Below are 22,492 nucleotides of genomic sequence, written 5' to 3' on the forward strand. Positions count from 1 at the left end.
GAACTCGTGATATAATTTTGCATTCCCAGGGAACCCTTGCTAATATACTTTATCTACTGCTCACAGTACATTAGTGTGATAATCACTGGGAAGAACACTCCTTACATTTGGGGTCAATGTGGAGAATCACCCCTTTTCTGAAATCTAAAAAGATCATTGTCAGTGGTAACTTAGCTTGCTGATTGCTGAAGGAACCCCTAGCATCCTTTGGAGGAAAAAACAAACAAAAATTCCCAGCTTACCTAATTTTTGGCTGTTTTTTGACGTATGTTGCCCTTCCATATGCTCCTTACTGCAAAAGCTAGTTATAGGTTGGGGTCATTGCCCTTTGTTTGAACCTTTGTAGGTATCATGGGGTTCCACAGAACCCTAGTTGAGAAAGGGTGCTTTAGAGTAAGGGCTCATGCACACGGGGCTTAAAAAAACCCTGCTTATACAGGCATTCCTTGGTCCTTGTTTATGAGTTTGCTTTCTGGACATTTTTGCATATAAAACTGGCCATACACAGAGCGAATTTGGAATGGTTCAGCAGGACTAGGTTGTATTTCAGTTAGTGTGCAGTCATCCCTGCTCAACAGAAGTTGATCATTTGGTTGACGTTTGTCAAAGGGACATGCTCGAAATTTTTTCTTGTCAGTGCAGCTGTCAGAATACAATGCCGGGGGGGGGGGGGGGGTTCCTCATTTCACCTCATTTGTGTGGGTGAAGGAATCTGTTAGTTGTTTTCATTCCACTGACTGAATAAAAAGAAAAAAAAGAAAAACTAACAGGGTATGGTCAGCTTCATTCTGAACATGCACTCTGCTGTGCAAAGTATTTTTCTCATTTAGATGATGTATTACAAATAGCTGTAATGCAAATAGGCAATTTCCCATACAAACCACAAAATTAAACTTAAACAAAGATTGTGAAAGAGTGCTCCATAATGGTTTTCTTTGTATATATGTCATCTGTTACAAACACTAGGACTAGGACTGTCAGTATTTACCGGTTTTAAATGTTTTCATTGTTACTTGCATGTTTTATGTAAGCTATGATAAGAATTCAAATATATTATAATTATGACTATATTGTATATCTCTGTAATTCCTGGACTTAAGAAGATATCATGCCTGTTCATTAATACATGATAAATTCCTCCCTAAGGTGTAATTTAACAGACTACCTCTGTCTGCTCCACACTCTAGGAGACCACTGCAGAGTTTACTTTCCAAACGATATTCTTTAAAATAATATAAACAGTTCATTTCCATTGCCAACATAAACTGCCAGAGTGACTTTACTTTAGCCATGCACAAAATCTAAAACTTTCCTGCACTGCACCTCTAATGTGCACCTACAATTTGCTGATCCCTTCAGTATGCCAATCTCTGCATTTTATTATTGACTTTTTTTTTATAATATATTCTAATTATATTTTAGTAATACAAAATATACATTACCCAAAACATACAATATATGTACAGTATATATATATATATATATATATATATATATATATACTGTACATATGTTGTATGTTTTGGGTAACGTATTGAAGGGACCAACGTCAAACATAAAGCTTGCAGATGGGTAGTATAGGTGTCTAAGAGCATATATGGTCTTCCTACCCGTGTTTATTCAAAAGGGTTTCCCCAACAGTGGTCTGTTTCAGCGCAATACAGTATACAGCAAAATATTCAGCCTCCTGACTGCTTATATGATATTTTTGGGGTGATTTAGTAAACCTTGTGCGCACAGAATCTGGTGCAGCTGTGAGATGGGGAAACAGCTCTCATTGTTTGAACACTGTTTATGTGGAGTAAATTAAATGTTCTGGACTGACATTCTGCGGTTTAGCCACAAGATGCCACTGTTTTCCTAACACAGCCTCCGACTGCATAGATATTTCTATATTCATGAAGAGGTGGGGTTTTCACACAGAGTTTAGAGAACAGGAAGAAGAGAGACAGCTGCCATGTTTGGGAGGATGGTGAATGAAGGAGCAGTGTGAGCAGAGAATCTGATGGCATCCAGGTGTGAGAGCATCCCTCAGTAACCAGAGCTGCAGCTAAGTGAAGCTGATCGTGTCCAAGACCCTGATCCTGTTCAGAGAAAGGAAGATTACTGCTAGGAATGCTGATGAGAGCAGAGGAACAAAGCAACATACACTGCGATATCGCATGCTTGCTGGAGAGACATTTGTTCTGTTCAGAGTCACCAGCGGATGCAAAGCAGACCCGGGTCGGTAAGATCGTGCACGCACTTCATTTCAGTGTTGGCGCCTAGAGACTGAGACCAGGCCTATAGTTAGTTAGTTAGGGTCTCTGTTTGTGTCAGGCCACAAGTGTTATTACTGATCATTGGAAGGACTCCATAACTTAAAGTGACATTTCACATTGGAGAGCTGATAAAATCCTACAAACTCAAGCCAGACTGGCGTTTTGCTCAGAAGGAATACTCGGGGACATGCTACAGGACCAGTTATGGGAGGGGGAATACTGTAGATTTGTGTAAGATTGTAAACTGTTGTGCTGCACCGCAGGCTAGCCCATACCGTACACCCATACACTGATTCCTGCTCTTTTAGGGTAATAACGGGTAAGGTGTGGCAGCTTAGTTGTGCCCACCAGTAGGTAAATTACTACACCTTCTACCTTCATCCATCAGGATGCGCCGTGCTGTGCAGCACAAGGGTCTCAGCCTTTGGGCTGGGTGTATGTAAATTTATTGTATGTTTCCAGCATTTGTGGTTGTGTTTATTTGCCACATCTAAGTAAAATTCTGTTGTGGCAAACGCTGGTGTTGGGGTTGCTTTCCTCGTTCGTGACTTCACTGTATCCTGGGGAGCCCACCCCGGTACCCGGCTTACACAGCTGTGCAAAATAGCTAATCAGGTTCTAGGTTTTATTGTCAAAGCTTAAAGTTTTACCAAATCAAGGACCCTGCATTCACTATATCTTGTCTCCCACAGTACACATAACATGAAACTGCAATTATTATAGTAAATAAAAACTGCTAAATACATTTTCTCCTTAGCAGTTAGAGCAGTCTTGTGACTTCTAACGGTGTCCAGCTGAGCACTGATTAAACCTAGGAGGAGTGTTCATTCTGCTCTGACTGTCCTATGAGGCTGCATGACCCCTGACCCTCTGTCTGGACAGCGCTGATTGGCCCTGTGCTGATCACATGCACCCGCTCAAAGAAAAAAAAACTCTCTAGCAATACACACCAAACTGAGCATGTGCAGAGTAACTCCTGGGGCTTTGTACTATCAGCAGATGGATTGGGGACAGTAGAAGAAGGGGAGAATCAGAGAAGATAGGATCATACAGCCTTTTTACAAAATATAGAGGATTAACCCCTTAGGCTCCTCAGTGAGTATAACAAGCATGTTTTGCTGCATATACAAATTGATTTTACTGTTGCTGGTTTAGTAACACTTTAATTGAACAAGCTGAAGCTAGAAGCTGATTGGTTACTAATCACAGCTGCACCAGATTCTGTGTGCACTAGTTTTAGTAAATCTCTCCCTTTGGGTCAGCCTGGACCTACAGGCTGCTCCAGCATAGAATGCATGCAATCTCTATCTCTAAAGCCTTATTTAGAATAGTAAAGTAGGGCTGATAGTTTGCCATGTTCACAGGCAGGTAAATGCTGCCTCTAGATGCAACTGCACTCTTTTCCAAGGCCAAATACAAACTGGCCGATTAGCTGCAGCGAGTTTGTATGCAGACAGATATGCCCTGGATGCAAATGATCTGTGTCCAGGATTGGTCAGTGGCTCAACTCGCATGTAACTTCTTGGATGGGTGGTAAAATGTGAACAGCAGCACGCCAGCCATTGATTTGTATACCGTACAAATCTGACAGCTGCTACTGCTGATCCCTGCTGTTTGCATTGGTGGCAAAGTGGTGACCTGGCTGTATTGCTTAACTGTAGGTCACCAACATGGCCCTGTTGTCTGCAGATCTGTGTAACTCTCAGTGATAGATGGACAGGAATATAAATCCTTTGGCAGATAAGACAGCGACCATGTATGTATTAGAACTGTGCATTTAGAGGTTTGTGTGTGTTTGTAACACCTTTAAAGCTCTTAATCTACAAAAATATCACCTAAATCTTAGTATGTAGCACAGCAGTCATAGCAAATATCATAGCATACAGTATATTTAGGAAAATATATATAGTGCTAAAAAAGAAATGCAGATGGATCATATTAATCGGATTGGGTCATATATAGAGACATCCCAGCTCTCTAATTTCCAGTCTTGCTGTGGATTTTCAGCTAGTATTATATTGGCTGTCTTGTGAACATACGAATAGTGAATGTGTCCAGACACAAGCTATAAGTTGCATTGGATAGAATGAGATAAAAAAAATAAATGTATGAACTGCTTATATAACTTACTTGAACAAGAGCCATCTGGCATCAACATGTAGCCATTAAGACAATAACACTTGTAGCTGCCATGAGTGTTCATACACCGATGTTCACAGGGACGAGGCTTAAGACCACATTCATTCAGATCTGCAAAAGACATTTAATTCAGAAATATGTGAACACATACTTTTTCAGCGGTTTTATTGCTGAGCCAAAGATTTTGAGCTGGAAAGTGAAATGAGGTCAGCAGCAGTTCATGCGGCTTACTTGGACTCACTGTAACTTCAACCTGCACTGCACTATAAACACCTATGAAACAGACTTGCAGCTAATTAAGAAGAAATCATCAACAAATTGCAATGCAAGGAATCATAGATATATAATTATGCAAATAAAAGGATACCAGACATTCATATTCGGGAAATCAATAGAGCTGATTAAATGAAAATAATTCATTAGTTTTAATTAATCAGAAGTTTAACAGAAGGGTTTTTTTTAACTGATTTTTTTTAACATATACAAAAAATACAATACAGCATGTACCATGGGTTGTGAACATAAAGTTTACAGACAAACAAAGCAGCCACTACCTCTCCCAGGAGGAGCATGGCTATGATGAGCTTAAGATTCCCCTACAATAATTGTGAAACAACACTGTATATAACAATGTAAAGTTGTCTATGATTTGAAAATTCTTAAAAGAGAAAAAAAAAAGGAAAACCAAAAAGAACACCTACATCCAGTGGTCCAAAAGGAAAGCCTCCAGGGTTCATATGAAAACAGGGTAATAGAGATTACTTAGACAGTTTCCCCATGTAGAAGAAATACATGCCACTATCCTGTGAGTAACATAAAAGTAAGAGTTGAGTCCTATACATACAGAACATGCAATATCCAGTTAATGCTTAGAAAAGAAAAGAATTATTTAGGTATCCGGCCCCGCACAGGTGTCAAATAGCTCTGTCCATGGGCCCCATATTTTGTCAAATTTGTGAGGGCATCCCCTGGCCTCATAGGTCAGCCTATAGATGGGTAGTTGTTGTTTAAACAGATTTTTCCATAGACTAACAGAAATTACTGTGAATGAAGAGAAACAATTGGAGTACCACTGTTTTCCTGGCATAAAATAACAGATAGCAAAGAAATTGTTTCCGGTAGGAGCTTAAATCTATATTTTCTAGCACCCCTAATATACACCACTTCGGATTACACATATTCGATTGATCAAAATGTGTGGCAAGAACCTGGGTAACGTGTGACCAAAAGGGTCAAATCTTTTCACATCTCCAAAGCATGTGAAGAAAATCTCCCCTATAATTATGACATTTATGACATACAGGACTATTCTTGTGCATCTTAAAGTGCCAAAGGGGTGTATAATAAATTCTGTGAAAAATAAGCAATTGAATTAATCTGTCCCAGAAATAGTAGTAGTGAAATAATTATGAATGCGTTCATCCCAGTTATCATCTGAGAGGTCTGGGATATCATGGGGTTTATTTACTAAACCTGGTTGACTCAGAATCTTTTCCACTTCTGCATAAAAACCAATCAGCTTCCAGGTTTTATTGCTGAAGCTTAACTGAACATTTGAGGTTAGAAGCTGATTGGCTACCATGCACAGGTGCCCAAGATTCTGAGTCAACCAGGTTTAGTAAATAAACCCCCATGTGTCCAATGGTTTTGTAGGACATGTAAACAGAGTAGGATTAAAGTACCATAATAAGAAGAGATAAGCTTAGAATGTTCAGAAGGCAACAGTGTTTTTTCCAGTAGTGAGTTATTAAATTGAACTTCCCTGAGTCCTAACTGAGTTGTGGATGCATGTCCTAATTGAAGGTACCTGAAAAAAACATCTTTCCAGAACCTGAAATTCTAGTTGTAAATGGGAGAATTACTTAAATGTACCACCATCATACAATTGATGTGCATATTTCAAACTCTTCTGTGCCCACAGGTGTGCATCCAGTAGGGTGAGGAATTGAGGAAAGGTAAGGTTAAACCAAATTGGTTGATTAGGTGAGACGGAGCAGGAGGTATCAGGCAACATAGAAACATATTGACGATATACTTTAAGCAATAATTTCAACAGATACATCCCACCCCCAGATGGAGTAGTTTGTCTATAGATTAAATTTGTCAGTGTTTCATAGGAAGAAAACTAGGGCTGCTTCTACAGCCTTAGCTGCATTATTTAATTGCGGGAAAAGCCAACAGTGTATAAAAACAAGCTGAGAGGCAATATAAACATAAATTCGGTAATGCTAAACCCCCTTTGTAAAGTTGGTAAATGAAGCATGGTTAAAGAAATCCTTGGGGGCCTGGGGTACCAAAGGAAGGAGGAATGAAGAGATTATACCTCTGTGAAAAACCGTTGGATAGAATATATAGAAATTTAGGTAGAAATACCATTTTAAAAAGATTTATCCTCCCTAACAAAGTTAAAGGTAGTGTTTTCCAACTAGCAATATATGTTTTAAGTAAAGCAATACAGGGAGACAGATTATTAAGAACGTACATGGCTAGGGGTAGCTGTATTATGATCCCCAATTATCTAAAAGAGGTAGTAACTTGTAAAGGGCAATCTGGTGGCAAAGCAAGAGTCCACTGCAAACATATTGGACTTGGACCAGTTGACACGGAAGCCAGAGAAGGTGCCAAAGTCTTGTACAAGCATTAACATCACATTGATTGTATTTTGGGCATCAGAAAGATAAAGTAACATATCATCTGCATAAAGGGAAACAAGTTTATATTTACTAAAATAATTCTTCTCGGAGACAAGAGGGAAGCGTTTGTGCCTCAAATATGGATCTTGTAAAGAGAAAGTAGCCTAGGGAGTAGGGAGTTTCGGTGTGCTAAATACCAATCTATTGGAAACCCGCCAGGCTGCAGGGTATTATGCTTAGCAAAGGCTTTTATAGCTGTCTCAATCTCCTCTATAGTAATTGGTGCATCAAGAGTTAATCTTTGATTCAGAGAAAGTTTGTGGAAGGGGATAGAAACTAAAAATTCATAAAGCTCAGGCGGGGTATAATGTGCTTGGGATGTATAGAAGTCTGGGTAAAACTGGACAAAGGAATCCTTAATTTGTTCCTGTTAGGAACGGAGGATAGTAGCACCATCATAGATACTAGAAATAGTAATAGGGTCAGGTATTGGTTTGGCTAGAAAGGCCAGAAGACGGCCATTCCTATCCCCCGACTCAAATATCCTTTGTGTTTGGTATAAACGCCTCTTTTTGGTTCTATCAGCCAAAGCCAATTCAAGCCTTTCATAACTGATAGTTCATAAGAGTAGGATCTAATATATAGGTTGCCTCAGCTTCTTGTAATTTGCCCGATAAGTCTAGTAAGCATTCATTATTAGCTTTCTTAAGAGTCATAACACCAACCATATGTGCACCACTAATTACCGCTTTGAAAGCATCCCAGCAAACTAGGTCAGAAACCCCTTGGGCATTTTCTGTCCAGTAATGGGAGATAGCGTCAGCACAAGTATAGAGAACTCTATGTTCCATGAGCCAATAGGGACTCATGCTCCAAACCTCAGTTATTGTGGATTTAGATAATTTGAGCACAAGTTCTAAAGGGGAGTGATCAGAGATCGCTATAGGTAAGTATGTCACAGCAGTGACTTTATTAAGTAGGGTAAGGGCCAGGAAAAACATATCCAATCTGGATAGAGAATTATGAGATTCGGACTAACAGTAATGTGCTCTATGACCATGGAGTTTCCACCTCCATACCCCTACCAGGTTATATGTTTCCGCCCAGTCTCTCAAGCATGAAGAGTGACATGTAGAGCTGTGTAATCTATCCAAAGTGGGATTAAATAACAATGTTAAAATCCCCCTATAATAATGGACCCTTGAGTCACAGCAATAATTACCACCATACAGGTATATAAGCTTTGTGCATCAAAGGGTAGGGGGAGGTAAATATTCACAATTGTATATAATACTTCCATAAAGCATAAAACCACCACTACAAAGCAACAAAGTTTAGTGTTTTTAACTGGCACTCACCCAGCACTTAAAAAACACACACATACCTTTGATCCAATGTTCTTCTGGCTAGTTAAATGATGTCACCTTTCCTTCCTCCTCTCTTTTGGTGGAGGTGGGGTCCACACTGCTGCACTGAATGGCACTCACGTAATGACATGCAGTGCAGAAATTCTTTGAGGTCAAGCTCCGTGGTGATGCTACTGTTGGGGTGGATCTATGAAAGTCCAGCCTTAGAAGAAGTGGGTTGGATGATGTTGGTCATCATTCAACCCAGAAGACTAAAGACATCTAGAGGTAGAACATTACTGTGGAGCACAGCTCCAGACTGAGGGTGAGCATTGCAGCAAAGACTGCTTTTTTATTTTATCTTTTAAAGGGCTAATTTTGAAAAACATTTTTGCTAGAGGCCACATATGAATTATATATAGCATGAGAACCAATTAAGCCCATGCAAAAGATTTAAAGATTTAAAAAGATTTTAAATATAGAAGGCTTTTGGGTCCCATATTTATTTTGAGTTACTGTAACTAAATTCAACTACGAGGGGAAAGGGAGTTGCATAGACATGGTCTTCAGTAATATATACAGTATATGTATGTATCGAGGGAAAAGAAGGCAGGAATAAAAGTGGGCTGTGCTCCGTCAGATTACATTTTTTAACTTCCCCGAGTATAAAATTTAAAATTTGAATGACCACTCTGGGTGACAAAGCAAATTGTGCTCTTCATTTCCATTTGTTTTACATAGATCCCACAAAAGCCCAGTACTTATTTTAGCAATCAAAAATGCTAGAACAATTTATTTATTATTATTATTATATAGTGTTTTTATAGCGCCAATAGGTTTGCTCAGCGCTGTACAATAAAGTGGGGGGACAGTACATGAGACAATACAGTAACAATACAATACATGGGGGGTTCGAGGGCCCTGCCCTTTTGAGCTTACAATCTAGGAGGGAGGGGGTAGAGGTACAGGAGGAAGTGGCTGTGGGGGATGTAGTGGTAGGAGGAGTGAAGGAGAACGGCTGTTAGGTGAGGGAGGGGTAGGCTTCCCTGAAGAGGTGGGTTTTCAGGGAGCGCCTGAAGGTGAGGAGGGTAGGTGACAGTCTGTTCACAAAAAACTACAGAAATACATTTAGGAGAAGCGATATACAGTATAAAATGTATGTAAACCCTAAAAATGAACTTCTCTTATTTGTTACCTTTTGATTTGGTAAAGCATACCTACATCCAAGAACAACATTTTTATATATTGTAGCTTTCCAATTATAAGAGATAGTGGCTGCTGTTTTTTCAAGCTTTTTTTCACCTGATGATCCTGCCAGTAACACACTTCCTGTACTAGGGTGACAACCAGGGCTGGGACAAGGGGTGGGTGGGAGGAGAAGCTGCCCTGGGCGTAGTGCTTTACTGTAGGGATGGGGGCTCACTTCTTCTGTTACAAGGCTGACAGGAGTAGTGACAGCAGCATCACTACTCCTGTTAGCCCAGCATTGGAGTGGAGAGAACCAGGAGGCGATACAGGCTGTGTTCTCTCTTCCCTGCCTCCTACCTGCCAGTACAGTGCCCCTGTATTCAGAAGCCATTTGTCATCTTTACCCTGGGAGCTGGATCACCTTGTCCCAGCACTGGTGACAACCTTAATTTACTGTACTGTATCTATGAAGTAGCACTGTTGTCAACCTAGGACAGAACTGCATAACATCCCCCTCTCTCCTCTTCTCCATAAACGGAGTAGACAGAGAGAATTGAACAATTCTAACTGATAGCAGTCAGCAGAAGCAGACAGAACATGAAGGTATAACCTCGCAAGATTTCTGGCAGGATCAACAGGTATTTGCATGAACAGGTATAACAAATGCTTTCAATGGTGCATTTAACACAGCAACAGGAAGCAATAAGAGAAGTGCATTTGTTTGAGTTTACATGCACTTTAAATATAACACTAAAAGGGTTTTGTTATATTTATTTATTTATTTCAGATACTTACATAGTGTTGTCAATTTACGCAGCGCTTTACATATATATTGTACATTCACATCAGTCCCTAACCCTCAAAGGGCGTACAATCTAAGGTCCCTAACTCACATTCATATACAAGGGCCAATTTAGACAGGATCCAATTAACCTACCAGCAGGGGCGGACTGACAACTCATGGGGCCCCCGGGCAATAGGGGATCATGGGGCCCCTGTGTCCTTGCCTAAACTCAAAAAAGCCTATGCAAATGGTACCAGTGGCATCTCATGGGACCCCCTACTGACCCCCGGCCCTCGGGCAGTGCCCGAGTTTCCAAATTGTCAGTCCGCCCCTGTCTACCAGCATGTCTTTGGAGTGTGGCAGGACACCGGAGTACCCGGAGGAAATCCCAGAGAGAGAGAACATGCAAACTCCAGGCAGGAGGTGCCGTGGCTGGGTTTCGAACCAACGACCCTAGTACTGCCATATATCTGTTTGATAGGTACAGAAAATACCTATCGATCCTGGCTGAAGTCTAGTAAACTTGTAATTTCTTGTAGTGAGGTGACAGCACTGCACTTCTACTATACTGATATCTCAAGGAATGTTATTAGCCCTTCCCAGTTCACCTCTGTAAACTGCATGATATCAAGATGAGGACAGGGATTTAGTGTTCCTGGGTTTACATAAACTTTAAGGTCTGTTTTTTTTTGTAAAAGAATTAATGAGCGAGCGTGGGAATTTCTGACGATCTTGTGATTATTCTGAACTCTTGCAACTTGGTTGCTTTTGGCTACACTGTTCTACCTTATATTGGCTCCTGCTTTCTAGACTTATCCACTTGCCATTTTACATTCCAGCCTGTCTCTCTACTAAGCTACATTTGTCTCGATTTTTTTTTCATATTGCCTATCCGGTGCTTTTAGCCTGCAGTTAGTGGCCTATATTGTATCTGCAATGGCTGTGTCTCTGTATGCTTTTAGTTTTGTGTACTTCAGTCTCGGGTTCTTTGACCTTAAAGCCTAACTCCAACAATTTTTTTGTGTTTAGGCTTCGATAGTGCAGGGCTCATGTACAGGGGCTTTTGGAAAACACTTCTGAACGATGGAAACTGACTGCTGGAAAATGTAGGTTAAAAAATGTCTGTTTAGCCGAGATTGCATACCATGTTTATGCGCGTTTGCGTTTAAAAGTGTTTTTTAAAGATAACATCAAGAGACCTTCCAAAATGCCCAGAATGCACTGAAAAACAGTAAAAAATTAACTATTTCAGACATTTTGAGAGAAATAGAGAGAGCAGAAGCAGAGAGAGCAGTATGTGTTGAGATTACCTATCTTTTCTGGTTGTATTCACTATGGATCCCATCATGAGTATAATGCAGGATGTTCTACTATTTTTTCCTTTCACGCAAAACCTGGAGCTGACTGCGCTGGTGTACTGGGTCCATTTGAATACATGGAAAATGCTTTGCATGCATTTCTATGATGAAAAAGGACTCTGGATAGCATTTGGATATGGAACAGTTAAAAAATTATTTTAAACTCAAACGCTTATAAATGCTTATTTGCCTCGTTTACAAGCATTTGGTGTTTGAAACGCTGATAAAATCTACTCCTGAACACAAGTTTGGTGCGTTCAGAAAAACGACTGTAAACTCAACTGCCTGTAAACGACTGTAAAGGACACATAGGAGAACATTAGGGAGAGTTCATGGGCTGCTGAAAAAATGCAGAAAAGCTCCTGAATGTGCGTTTATCAGCTGCAGTGTACATGAGCCCTTAGCCGTTGTCACCAGAACAGGAAAGCACGACAGCAACACAAACATTGTCAGAAGTTATAACCCTACCTTATTCCATTAAAAATTTATTTTCTGGTTTTCTCAGTGTCCCCATTGCACAGATTTTACCTCTGTTTCTTCTTAAAAGGCACAGAAATGGCAATAAAAGCTCAATAGAGGGTCTGATAGATGCTCTAATTAGTATCCAAAACAAAATAGTTTTAGGTGATGTTGGGCTTTAAACGTAGCTACCTTGCAGCATTTCTAGTCTGTTTCAGTGTGTATGCTTTTGTTTTGCTGACATAGTAACTTATCCCCTTGGTTTTAGATGTCTAACTTGGCTCCTGGCTATGTGGTTACATCCATTTACTGTCTGTAATATTGATGTCCAAAACTGTCAGAGGTGATTAATGAAGCTATACTAATTGTGACACTTATAAAGTTAAACCCAAATGTCCGCTGTCCAAAAAGTATGTCCTGTTGAATGTCTGTACACCATACAAATGTGAAAATACGCAATTTGTAAAAAAAAAGCTTCTCTTGGAATTTCAGTGATTTCTACACCTACTGTACATTTATGTGAAATTTACACTGTATTATTAGTGACCCTTACAACTTCTCCAGGTGATGAGCTGTCACCCAAGCAAGAACATATAAAAAGGCAACTTGATAAATTGTCATAGGCTGTCAGATCAAAAATAGAGAATATAGGAAATACAATATTACAAAAATGTACATGGTAAGATAGATTGTTCAGACATGTATGATCTTCCTAGGGCATTTCATTGATGGATCACCATTCAATGTAACATTCCTTAGCATTGCCAAGAAACAAGCCCCAAGTGTTAACTGTTAAACTCCTGACAAACAAAGATGCTTTGATTTGAGTTTGTCTTAAAGCATTTAAGCTGGGACACTTATCAATTCCCCTTAGCAATACTTGCAAACATGTAAATGACCATAGTGAACAAAGTCAATAATAGAGCAGATGTGGTGACAGCTTTTCAAGGCCCTAAGGTGCTATGTTCCTGTATTTTACATCAGCTATGTGCAGGTACAATTGAAAGTGCAAGCTGTGTCAGTTGAGTTTTGTTACCTCTTGCTTGAATAGATTTTTCCTCAAAATGAAATAGGTGCTTTCATGAAACGTGGATAACTTTTAAATATTGTTTTATCTTTTTTATATATTTTATATGTAATATTTTTGTCCCTTGTCCCCTTTCTCATTATTGTAGTATATGTTATATTCTTTGTCTGTAGCTCTGATGAAAGGATTTAGGTAGTTTAAGTATTCAACACCCACTCCTGAAGTGACGAAGCACCTTATAAATGAGTTCTCTATTGATAACAGACTAACTCAGGGGTGGGCAAACTTTTTGACTTGAGGGCCGCAATGGGTTCATATATTGGACCCGGGGGCCGGACCAAGAGTAGATGAATGATGTGTATGTGTGAATTAATATAAATTAAATTAAAATTTGTAACATTAAATGTTTAGATTAATTTAAGGTAGAAAAGCATAAAAAGAGTTATTTTACAAAACTTTTATGCCCCCCACTAGCTGCTGGCCGGCCCAGCCACTACCATGCCATCCATAGTAAGTATAGTAATATTCCCCCATAGTAAGCATAGTAATTAATCCCTCATATAGTAATTCATCCCCCATAGTAATTCATCCCCCATATAGTAATTCATCCCCCCCATAGTAATTCATCCCCCATAGTAATTCATCCCCCATATAGTAATTCATCCCCCCTATAGTAATTCATCCCCCTATAGTAATTCATTCCCCATATTAATTCATCCCCCATATTAATTCATCCCTCATATAGTATTTCATCCCCCATAGTACTATTCCCCCCCAAGTAGTAAGCCAAGTCCCCCCTGTGTCAATTTACTTACCTTTGCTCCGCGCGTTCCTCTCGCCGTGTTCCCGTGCCGTTCCGGTCTTCAGGGCGGACTGTGAGAGGAGCCTAGCTCCCCTCACGTTCGTCACGCTGCCCCGCCTACACACATCCTGACAGCCAATGTTTGCCTGCCTTGGCTGTTTTTTTTTTTTATCACGCTCCGCGGGCCAGATTAAAAGGTCCGCCGGGCCGTATACGGCTCGCGGGCCGTAGTTTGCCCATTGCTGGACTAACTATTAGTAAGGCTTTGCAAGCCAAGGCATATTAGCTTTCTGCTGTATATTAGACCACTTGATTTTATTAAAAAACTTTGGATTATGTTTGGGCTTCAACATCAACTTTTTCGAGTACCAAGTGGGTGGGGCTGACAGGAGCCCAGCTAGAAGAGTGGCATCTGTGGCATGATGACAGCCACATAACATCCAGGGGATAGAGTAAAGGTTAGCTCATTTGTTTGGTGAGCTTGATGAAAAGGATAGTTGAACCCCCCCAAATATGGTGGATCTTTACATCAAAATAAAAATTGATTTTCCATTTAACATAATGACTGCACTTTGATCAAAACTTTGTTTTTCTTCCTCTTCTGGTTTGGATGTAGGCATGGGCTTTCTCAAGTGGTGATTTCTCCAGGGACTTATGCAAGGATTATTTGGTTTCACAGCATTTCAAAAGACAGAAAAAAAACTGTAACCAGAGAACAAACTAAGGTCATAACTAAAATATCAGTCATTATTGATTGGATAGGATACTGAACAGCTACAAGAATCAAGAAGAACGATTGCTCATGTACAAACAAAGCATACCGTTCTAGATTTATGTTTGCCATTTGGTGACATGAGCTTTGGTTTCCTATGTTAGTTATCAGGTTACATGATTGCATGACAAATAGGAGTGCTATCAGACCTAGAGTGTTTTTGCAGGAGCGAGTCATATGAACAAGTGACTGGTGGCTTCCCATGGGGTTTTGATGGCAGCCATAGTAGCTGTGTTTTAGGAGGGGTCATTTTAGGGTGTGTTGGCTTCCAAGGGTCAGAGTAGGGATAGGAGTGAAACTGGAACTGACAGGGATAAAGTTAGGAAGTCAGTGATTGACTTCAGCATGCTCTGGTCTAGCCTTAACATCTTACTGACGCGTGTACATATATATGCAGCCTTATAGAAGTGGGTCTTCTTCTCTGAGGCCACATATATGCGTACATGTATTTGTGCTGGAAGCATTCTGTGGAGCACACTCCCAGCCCAGGGACCTGGCTCTCACCAAGAGCCAGGTTCCCAATCACCTGATTGCTGTGATAGCCTCTGATTGACTATCATAGTGAACAGTCACTGTGCAGCATGCCCCTGTGTTTTTTCTCCTCTTGAATGGAGAAAAATATACAATGTACCTTTATCTCCTGCTAGCGGAGACAAATAAATAAAGAAGACAAATTAAACAAAAACAAATGTGTGTTAAAGAAAAAAATAAAATAAAGAAAAAATAGCTAGACCAAGGTTTGATGTATGTCAGTGTCAGGGTTAAGGATAGGGTCAAGGTCAGGGTCAAAGGTCAAGGTCAGTATTTTGTTTTTTTTTAGGTAGGATTAAAAATAAGCATGTTTTTAAAATTAGTATAAGTGTGTGTTAGTGTCAGAATGTTTTAGGTAGGATAAAAAAAGCAAAATGAGCACTATTGTTTCTGGCCCTACTATGGTTACAAACAACCAATAACATACACATATGTGGTATCGCTGCAAGGGAGAATTTATTTTGATATTGATCTTTGACGGTAGGTTACGGTAATAGCAAGAAATATACAGTTAAATTATATAAAAAAATTTTTTTTACTATTATTATTATTTACCACCAAATGAAAGCAAAATTCTTCCTAAAAGAAATGAGGTATAATCCACCTCTATAGTTGCAATGATATGCACAGTTTTACTAACACAAGTCAAAGTTGCAAAACTGTGTGCAGGTGTTAGGATATGTTTTACCCTCCATCATGAAGGTGTTATGAAGCCTGAGCTCTAAATGTCACTAAAAAAGCTGAAGGACTTCAGTGTAAATATTTTTATTTTAAACAATTATTTTTTGGGAGAAATTATAGACTATTTTGTACCTTTCTAAATTTTCTATTCCATGTATATGAGACTGTAGTGAAAAAATATATACCGTATATTACAGTTGCAGGAAAAAGTATGTGAACCCTTGGGATTACATGGAGTTTTGCATGAATTGGGCATAAAATGTGCTCCGAACGTCATCTAAGTCACAACAATAGAAGAACACAGTCTGCTGAACATAATACTACACACACATTAGACGTTGCCATGGTTTAATTGCACATAACATGTAAACTGTGGAATTCATTTTCCCATCAATGACAACAATCCGTCCAGGCCCTGAGGCAGCAAAACATCCCCAAACCATGATGCTCCCTCCGCCATGTTTTACAGTGGGGATGAGGTTTTGATGTTGGTGTGCTGTGCCTTTTTTTCTCCACACATAGTGTTGTGTGTTCTTCCCAAACAACTCAATCTTGGTTTCATCTGTCCACAGTATATTTTGCCAGTAGTGCTGTGGAACATCCAGGTGCTCTTTTGCAAACTTCAAACGTGCTGCAATATTCTTTTTGGACAGCAATGGCTTCCTCCGTGGTGTCCTCCCAGGTACACCATTCTTGTTTAATGTTTTCCTTATTGTAGATGTGTCAACAAAAATGTTAGCATGTGCCAGAGATTTCTGTAGGTCTTTAGCTGACACTCTGGGATTCTTCTTTACCTCATGCAGCATTCTGCGCTGTGCTCTTGCAGTCATTTTTACAGGAAGACCACGCCTAGGGAGAGTAGCAACAGTGCTAAACTTTCTCCATTTGTAGACAGTCTGTCTTACCGTGGACACATGAATATCAAAGGTTTTTGGAGATCCTTTTGTAACCATTTTGAGCTTCATGGAAGTCAACAATTCTTGATCGTAGGTCTTCTGAGAGCTCTTTTCTGCGAGGCATGGTTCACATCAGACAGTGCTTCTTGAAACCAGTAAACCCCAAACAGGTGTGTGTTTTTTAAGGGCAGGACAGCTGTCAGCAACACATCCAATATCATCACACTGATTGGAGTCAAGGTTGGCTCACTCCTGGCTCCAATTAGCTCTGGGAGAAGTCATTAAGCTAGGGCCTCACATACTTTTTCCTCCCTGCACTGTGAATGTTTACAGGTTATGTGCAATTAAACCATGGCAACATCTAATGTTTGTGTAGTATTATGTTCAGCAGACTGTGTTCTTCTATTGTTGTAACTTAGATGACGTTCAGAGCACATTTTATGCCCAATTCATGCAAAGCTCCACGTAATCCCAAGGGGTTCACATACTTTTTCTTGCAACTGTATGTTGTGTCCCTAAATTCAGAGACACAAACTTCAATTCATGTTGTTTACCACTAATGAAAGAAATTTCAAATATTTAATAATATTAAACAAATATGTGATTAAACTAAACTACTGGGTGTTTTTAAATGTTTTCACCCAAAATTCACATTTTCTAGTTTGATATTTGTGTGAATCCTGGGTGAATGTTGTTTTTGTTGTTGCTTTTGGCCAAGACTCGATTATTAAGCTTTATGAAAGTTTGTATTATAAAAATTACTCTCCTCCGCCTATAATAGTTTTCATTAAAAAAAAGAAAATCTATTACTCTTACAAAGGTTCAAATTTAAATAAAGCAAAACAGCAAGAATATTGGGGGTCAAATGACCATAGCATTAATATTTACTAGAAATGTCTTTATGGCAGTTTAGAAAAGGTTATGAGAGGATAATGTGTGCACTTGTTGTTTGCGCACAGCTGCCATTGTTTAATAGGCAGGCATATCCAACAGCCGACAGAAAAGACATATGTTGAGTTTTTTTGTAGTGAGACCTTAAATCCCTTAATACATTTTACTGGCAAAAAATTGATTATTTGAAACTATCTGTTTACAGAACATTCATCATTACTATGTACTTGAAAAGAAAAAGATATCACATATCAGCTTGTGAAAAACTTGTCATCTAGGATTGGTAGTAGAGGAAATGTTTTACATGTGTTTGATTTTAAAGTGAAACTCCAGCCACACCTTTTCTTTCTTTTTTTTAAAGCTGTGAAGAGATTAACTGAGGACTGCATTTACTGGCCAGATGCTGATCGGTCCTGGTATCTATTTGTGGCTTATACACATAGGTACCTTGATTAATATGGCTGGCCAAATCCTCTAATTGTTAGTCTTGGCTGCAGAGTTAAAGTCCAGCTCCAGGAATCCTGAAAAACCTTCCCTTGCAGTGGGGTTGTGTATGCACTGGAAGGGTTAACTGCTCATTTACATATATAGTGACTTATAAGAGTTTTAGGCAGGTCATAGATTATGCAACTTTTTTTCCTTCCACCATGGGTGGAAGGAAAGAAAATTGCTTGATTCCCTCATCAAACAGAGACAGATGTATCCCTCCCACAGTGTTATTGTGTTCTGCCGGTAGGGAGCCTTCCCTGCTGGCAGAACACAATGATTATAGTTGCTGCTATAGTCATCGGCACTAGTCATTTGGGAAAACCCAACAGGCTGGTTGTACACAAGGCAATCCAAAGATCGACTTGTTTACAACCAGGGTGCTCATCCATGAATCTCTGCTGAACTGTCAAATTTTGATTTATGTATGGCTGGCTTTACTTACCTGATCCTCCACTCCCTCCAGAGACTGTGCTCTTCATGCTTTGGCAGTGGACTGTCTTTCGACTTCATCATGTCCAATGCAGGGCTTTGGTGCTTTCATCAGTCCTGATGACACCAGAGCACCATAGCCTGCAGAGGATCCTGCAGGAGTGGAGGATCAAATAAGTAAAAATGCTTTACCAAGTCTCCTGGACATAAATAGGCAATTAAACCTTGCAGTGCAGGCACAGCCCCACTACAAGGGAGGATTGGTAGGTTTCCTGGAGTTCAGCTTTAAGTCTTAATGCGTATCTTTACCTAAACATTTAACTTTTTTTTTGTTTTGAAAGGTTAGGCCCTCTGTCAAGTTTTTTTGTTGTTGTCCCCAGTCCCTATTGTGGAGGTTCATTGTTATTAAGAAAGATAACATTTTAGAGTTGTTTCCATAACAAGAGGTAAGGATAAACGTTCCAATGGGGACACAACTGTCTACGAGAGGAATGCCCCTTACTTTGGGAGATCTTCTCTAACTTCCTGTTGTGTCTCTGGGACAGGAAGAGAAGGAAAATCTCCCCAATGATACATAGACATCAAAAACAATCTGACAAGGGTTTTAACGTTTCCTTATTCTATCCAAAACTAAAACAATATTTTTGCTATAGATACACTTTAAGTTTAGAATACATATGCACATAAGTCTCATGTACCTGAAGAGAAAAAGATCTGAATTATTTCCATCCAAAGCAGTTGATTTGAAAAGGAGGCAGATGTTGAATTGATACATGCATCTGAATGACCTCTAGTTTTACCTGCCAGCCATACATATTTTATATGGTTTTCTTATATCATTCAAACTTTTATATGTTGTGTTCAGGTTTGCAGGATTTAATGCCCTTTTGGTCTTTATCCTGTCATTTTCCAAATATATTGAAGAAAACATATTCATAACTGTCAATTGTCATGGTTAATTTAATTATGAAAGCCCTAGTTTATTTTGTAAGGGTGATGTTAAGCCTCATCTTAGATATAATTTACCATTGATGATTAATCTAGTTAGGACTCAGGTTGTGGTCAGCTCATGGAATGCCTGCAAGTTCTGAAAACAGTGTGAATGCACCAAAATCATACCCTAAAATGAGTTCAAATACAAGCCACTTTTCTCTACAGGCATATTATGCGTGACTTGCATCTGAGTTTGACAAAATGCAGCAACATTGGTCCAGACCAGCGCTTCTTAACCTTTTTTTAGAAAGTTTGCAAAATCTTATGATACTCTGGTCTAGTATGTAAAAGATGTAAATGCTACTTATCAATGGGAAACATGAGACTGGGACAATGTACACAACCACCTTTATGAAATTAGTTTTAAATTAGAGGTCCCCCATCACATCAGTCCCCATTCTCATCAGAGTCTCTCTGTCACATAAGAGTACCCCCATCACATCAGAGGTCCCCCATCTTTTCAGAAATTTCCCAACATATTAATGTCCCCCCTTTTACATCAGAGGCCCCTATCACAACAGAACCACCCTATACAGTAGAGGCTCCCCCTATACATGTCATCCATTGACATCACTATAGCAATGTATTGCGTCTTGTGTCCTGGCCCTAGAGTGTCATTGGTTGGTATGGTGCTGGGGGGCCAGCCCATCCACACATGACAACTAACGAACTGGCATTCTGGGCAACTCAGACGGCACCCTTGTTGAGAGAAGCTAGCCTAGACAACCACATTTACCAATGTTAGCACAATCAACATCAATAACCCGGGTACATCCCAATTCCTCCACTTAACCTCTTCTTTTGCACTCGCACAGTGTATACAGTCCACCACCCACTCCGACGGGAACACCCTGGACCTCGTTTTCTCTCATCTCTGCACCCCCCACAACCTCACAAACACCCCCTTTCCTCTCTCTGACCACAACCTCATTACCTGTCTCCTCGTCCTCAAACACCTACCCCTCCAAACATCAAACTATCACCAGCCGAAACCTCTGCAACTTGAACCCCGCCCCCTTCCACTCTGCAGCTGACCAACTTTACGACAGTATTTTTCCCCTGTCCTGCCCTGACCTGGCCACTACTGTTTATAACAACTCGCTGTCAGCCGCTCTAGACTCCTTAGCACCCCTAACCGCACAAAGCATTAGACCCCGACCGTTTCAACCCTGGCAGAATGACCATACCAAAAATCTCAAACGACACAGTTGTGCGCTGGAGCGACTACGACGCAAAACCAGATCCCAACAAGCGTTCACCTGATATAAATCTGCCTTCCTCACCTACACGTCCTCCCTCCACGCTGCCAAGCAAGCCTACTTTGTAACCCTCATCAATACCCTCTCCTCCAGTCCTCACTCTCTACTCTCTCCACCCCCACCTCCACCCAGTACCTCATTCACCACCCACGAGATTGCTAACCACTTCAAAAACAAGATCGACGCAATTCATAGGGACATCGCCACTGCTCAGACTTCCACCCCACCTAGCATCCCTCACACGAAAACCCCCTCAACACTCCTCCCCTTCGACCTCGCGACTGACCAGACCTCCACCCCACCTAACATTCCTCACACTAAAACCCCCTCAACACTCCACTCCTTCGACCTTGCTACCACTGAAGAGGTCACTAAGGTCTTCTCTGAAGCCCGCCTCACCACCTGCCCCCTTAACCCTGTCCCCACACAACTCCTACGATCACCCTCCTCCTCCATCCTACGCTCCCTCACTCACATCTTTAATCTCTCCCTCTCTACTGGCGCATTCCCCTCTCCTTTGAAGCATGCGCACATCACTCCCATACTTAAAAAACCCTCCCTGGATCACACCCACCTGAACAACCTTAGACCCATCTCCCTGCTGCCATTTACATCCAAACTCCTTGAATGCTTAGTCTATAATCGCCTGAGTTCCCACCTCACTGACAACAACCCCCTTGATCCCCTACAGTCTGGCTTCCGTTCCCTACACTCCACTGAAACTGCCCAACTCAAACTCACCAACGACCTGCTAACCGCCAAAGCTAATGGCCACTATTCAGTGCTCCTACTCCTCTACCTCTCCGTGGCTTTCGACACAGCTCCTCCTCAAAAAACTATACTCTCTTGGCCTCAGAGACTTCGCTCTCTCCTGGCTTTCTTCCTATCTATCACAACGCTCCTTCAGTGTTACCTATAAAGCAGCCACCTCCCCCTCACTCCCCCTCTCTGTTGGGGTCCTTCAGGGTTCCGTCCTCGGGCCCCTTCTCTTCTCCATCTACACCTCCTCCCTTGGCCAACTGATACACTCTCACGGCTTCAACTACCATCTCTATGTCGATGACATGCAAATCTATCTCTCTACCCCTCGCCTCACCCCTTCAATCTCCGCCCAAATCATTAGCCCACTGAACGACATTTCAGATTGGATGTCACTCCACTTCCTCAAATTAAACCTTTCCAAAACCGAGCTCCTAGTTTTCCCCCCAGCCCGCGCCCCCCCCGACTTCTCCATCACGACCAACAATGCCACCATCAGTCCCACCCCACAAGCCAGAGTACTAGGTGTCATCCTAGACTCCAATCTGTCTTTCCAGCCCCAGGTCCAATCGCTGACAAACTCATGTAGACTCCACCTCCGCAACATCTCCAAAATACGTCCGTTCCTAACCTCAGAAACTACTAAGCAACTCATTCACTCCCTTATTATATCACGACTTGACTACTGTAACTCCCTCCTCACCGACTTACCTCACCACAGGCTATCCCCGCTTCAGTCTATCCTGAATTCTGCAGCCAGATGCATCCACCTTACTAACCGCTCCGTATCCGCCA

General features: G+C 40.8%; 1 protein-coding gene across 1 annotated transcript in view; it reads right to left on the reverse strand.

Moving 5' to 3' along the window:
* Positions 1-22,492, reverse strand: part of EGFL6 (EGF like domain multiple 6) — a 152,370-nt gene that overhangs the window by 69,146 nt on the left and 60,732 nt on the right. Inside the window, exon 4 of the mRNA XM_089652992.1 lies at positions 4,392-4,511. Coding sequence (XP_089509118.1) covers positions 4,392-4,511 — 120 coding nt within the window. The remainder of the gene's footprint in view (positions 1-4,391; positions 4,512-22,492) is intronic.

The sequence above is a fragment of the Staurois parvus genome, unplaced genomic scaffold (assembly GCF_062004578.1).
Source record: "Staurois parvus isolate SC_StPar_1 unplaced genomic scaffold, SC_StPar_1.0 ptg000696l, whole genome shotgun sequence".
NCBI lineage: Eukaryota > Metazoa > Chordata > Amphibia > Anura > Ranidae > Staurois > Staurois parvus.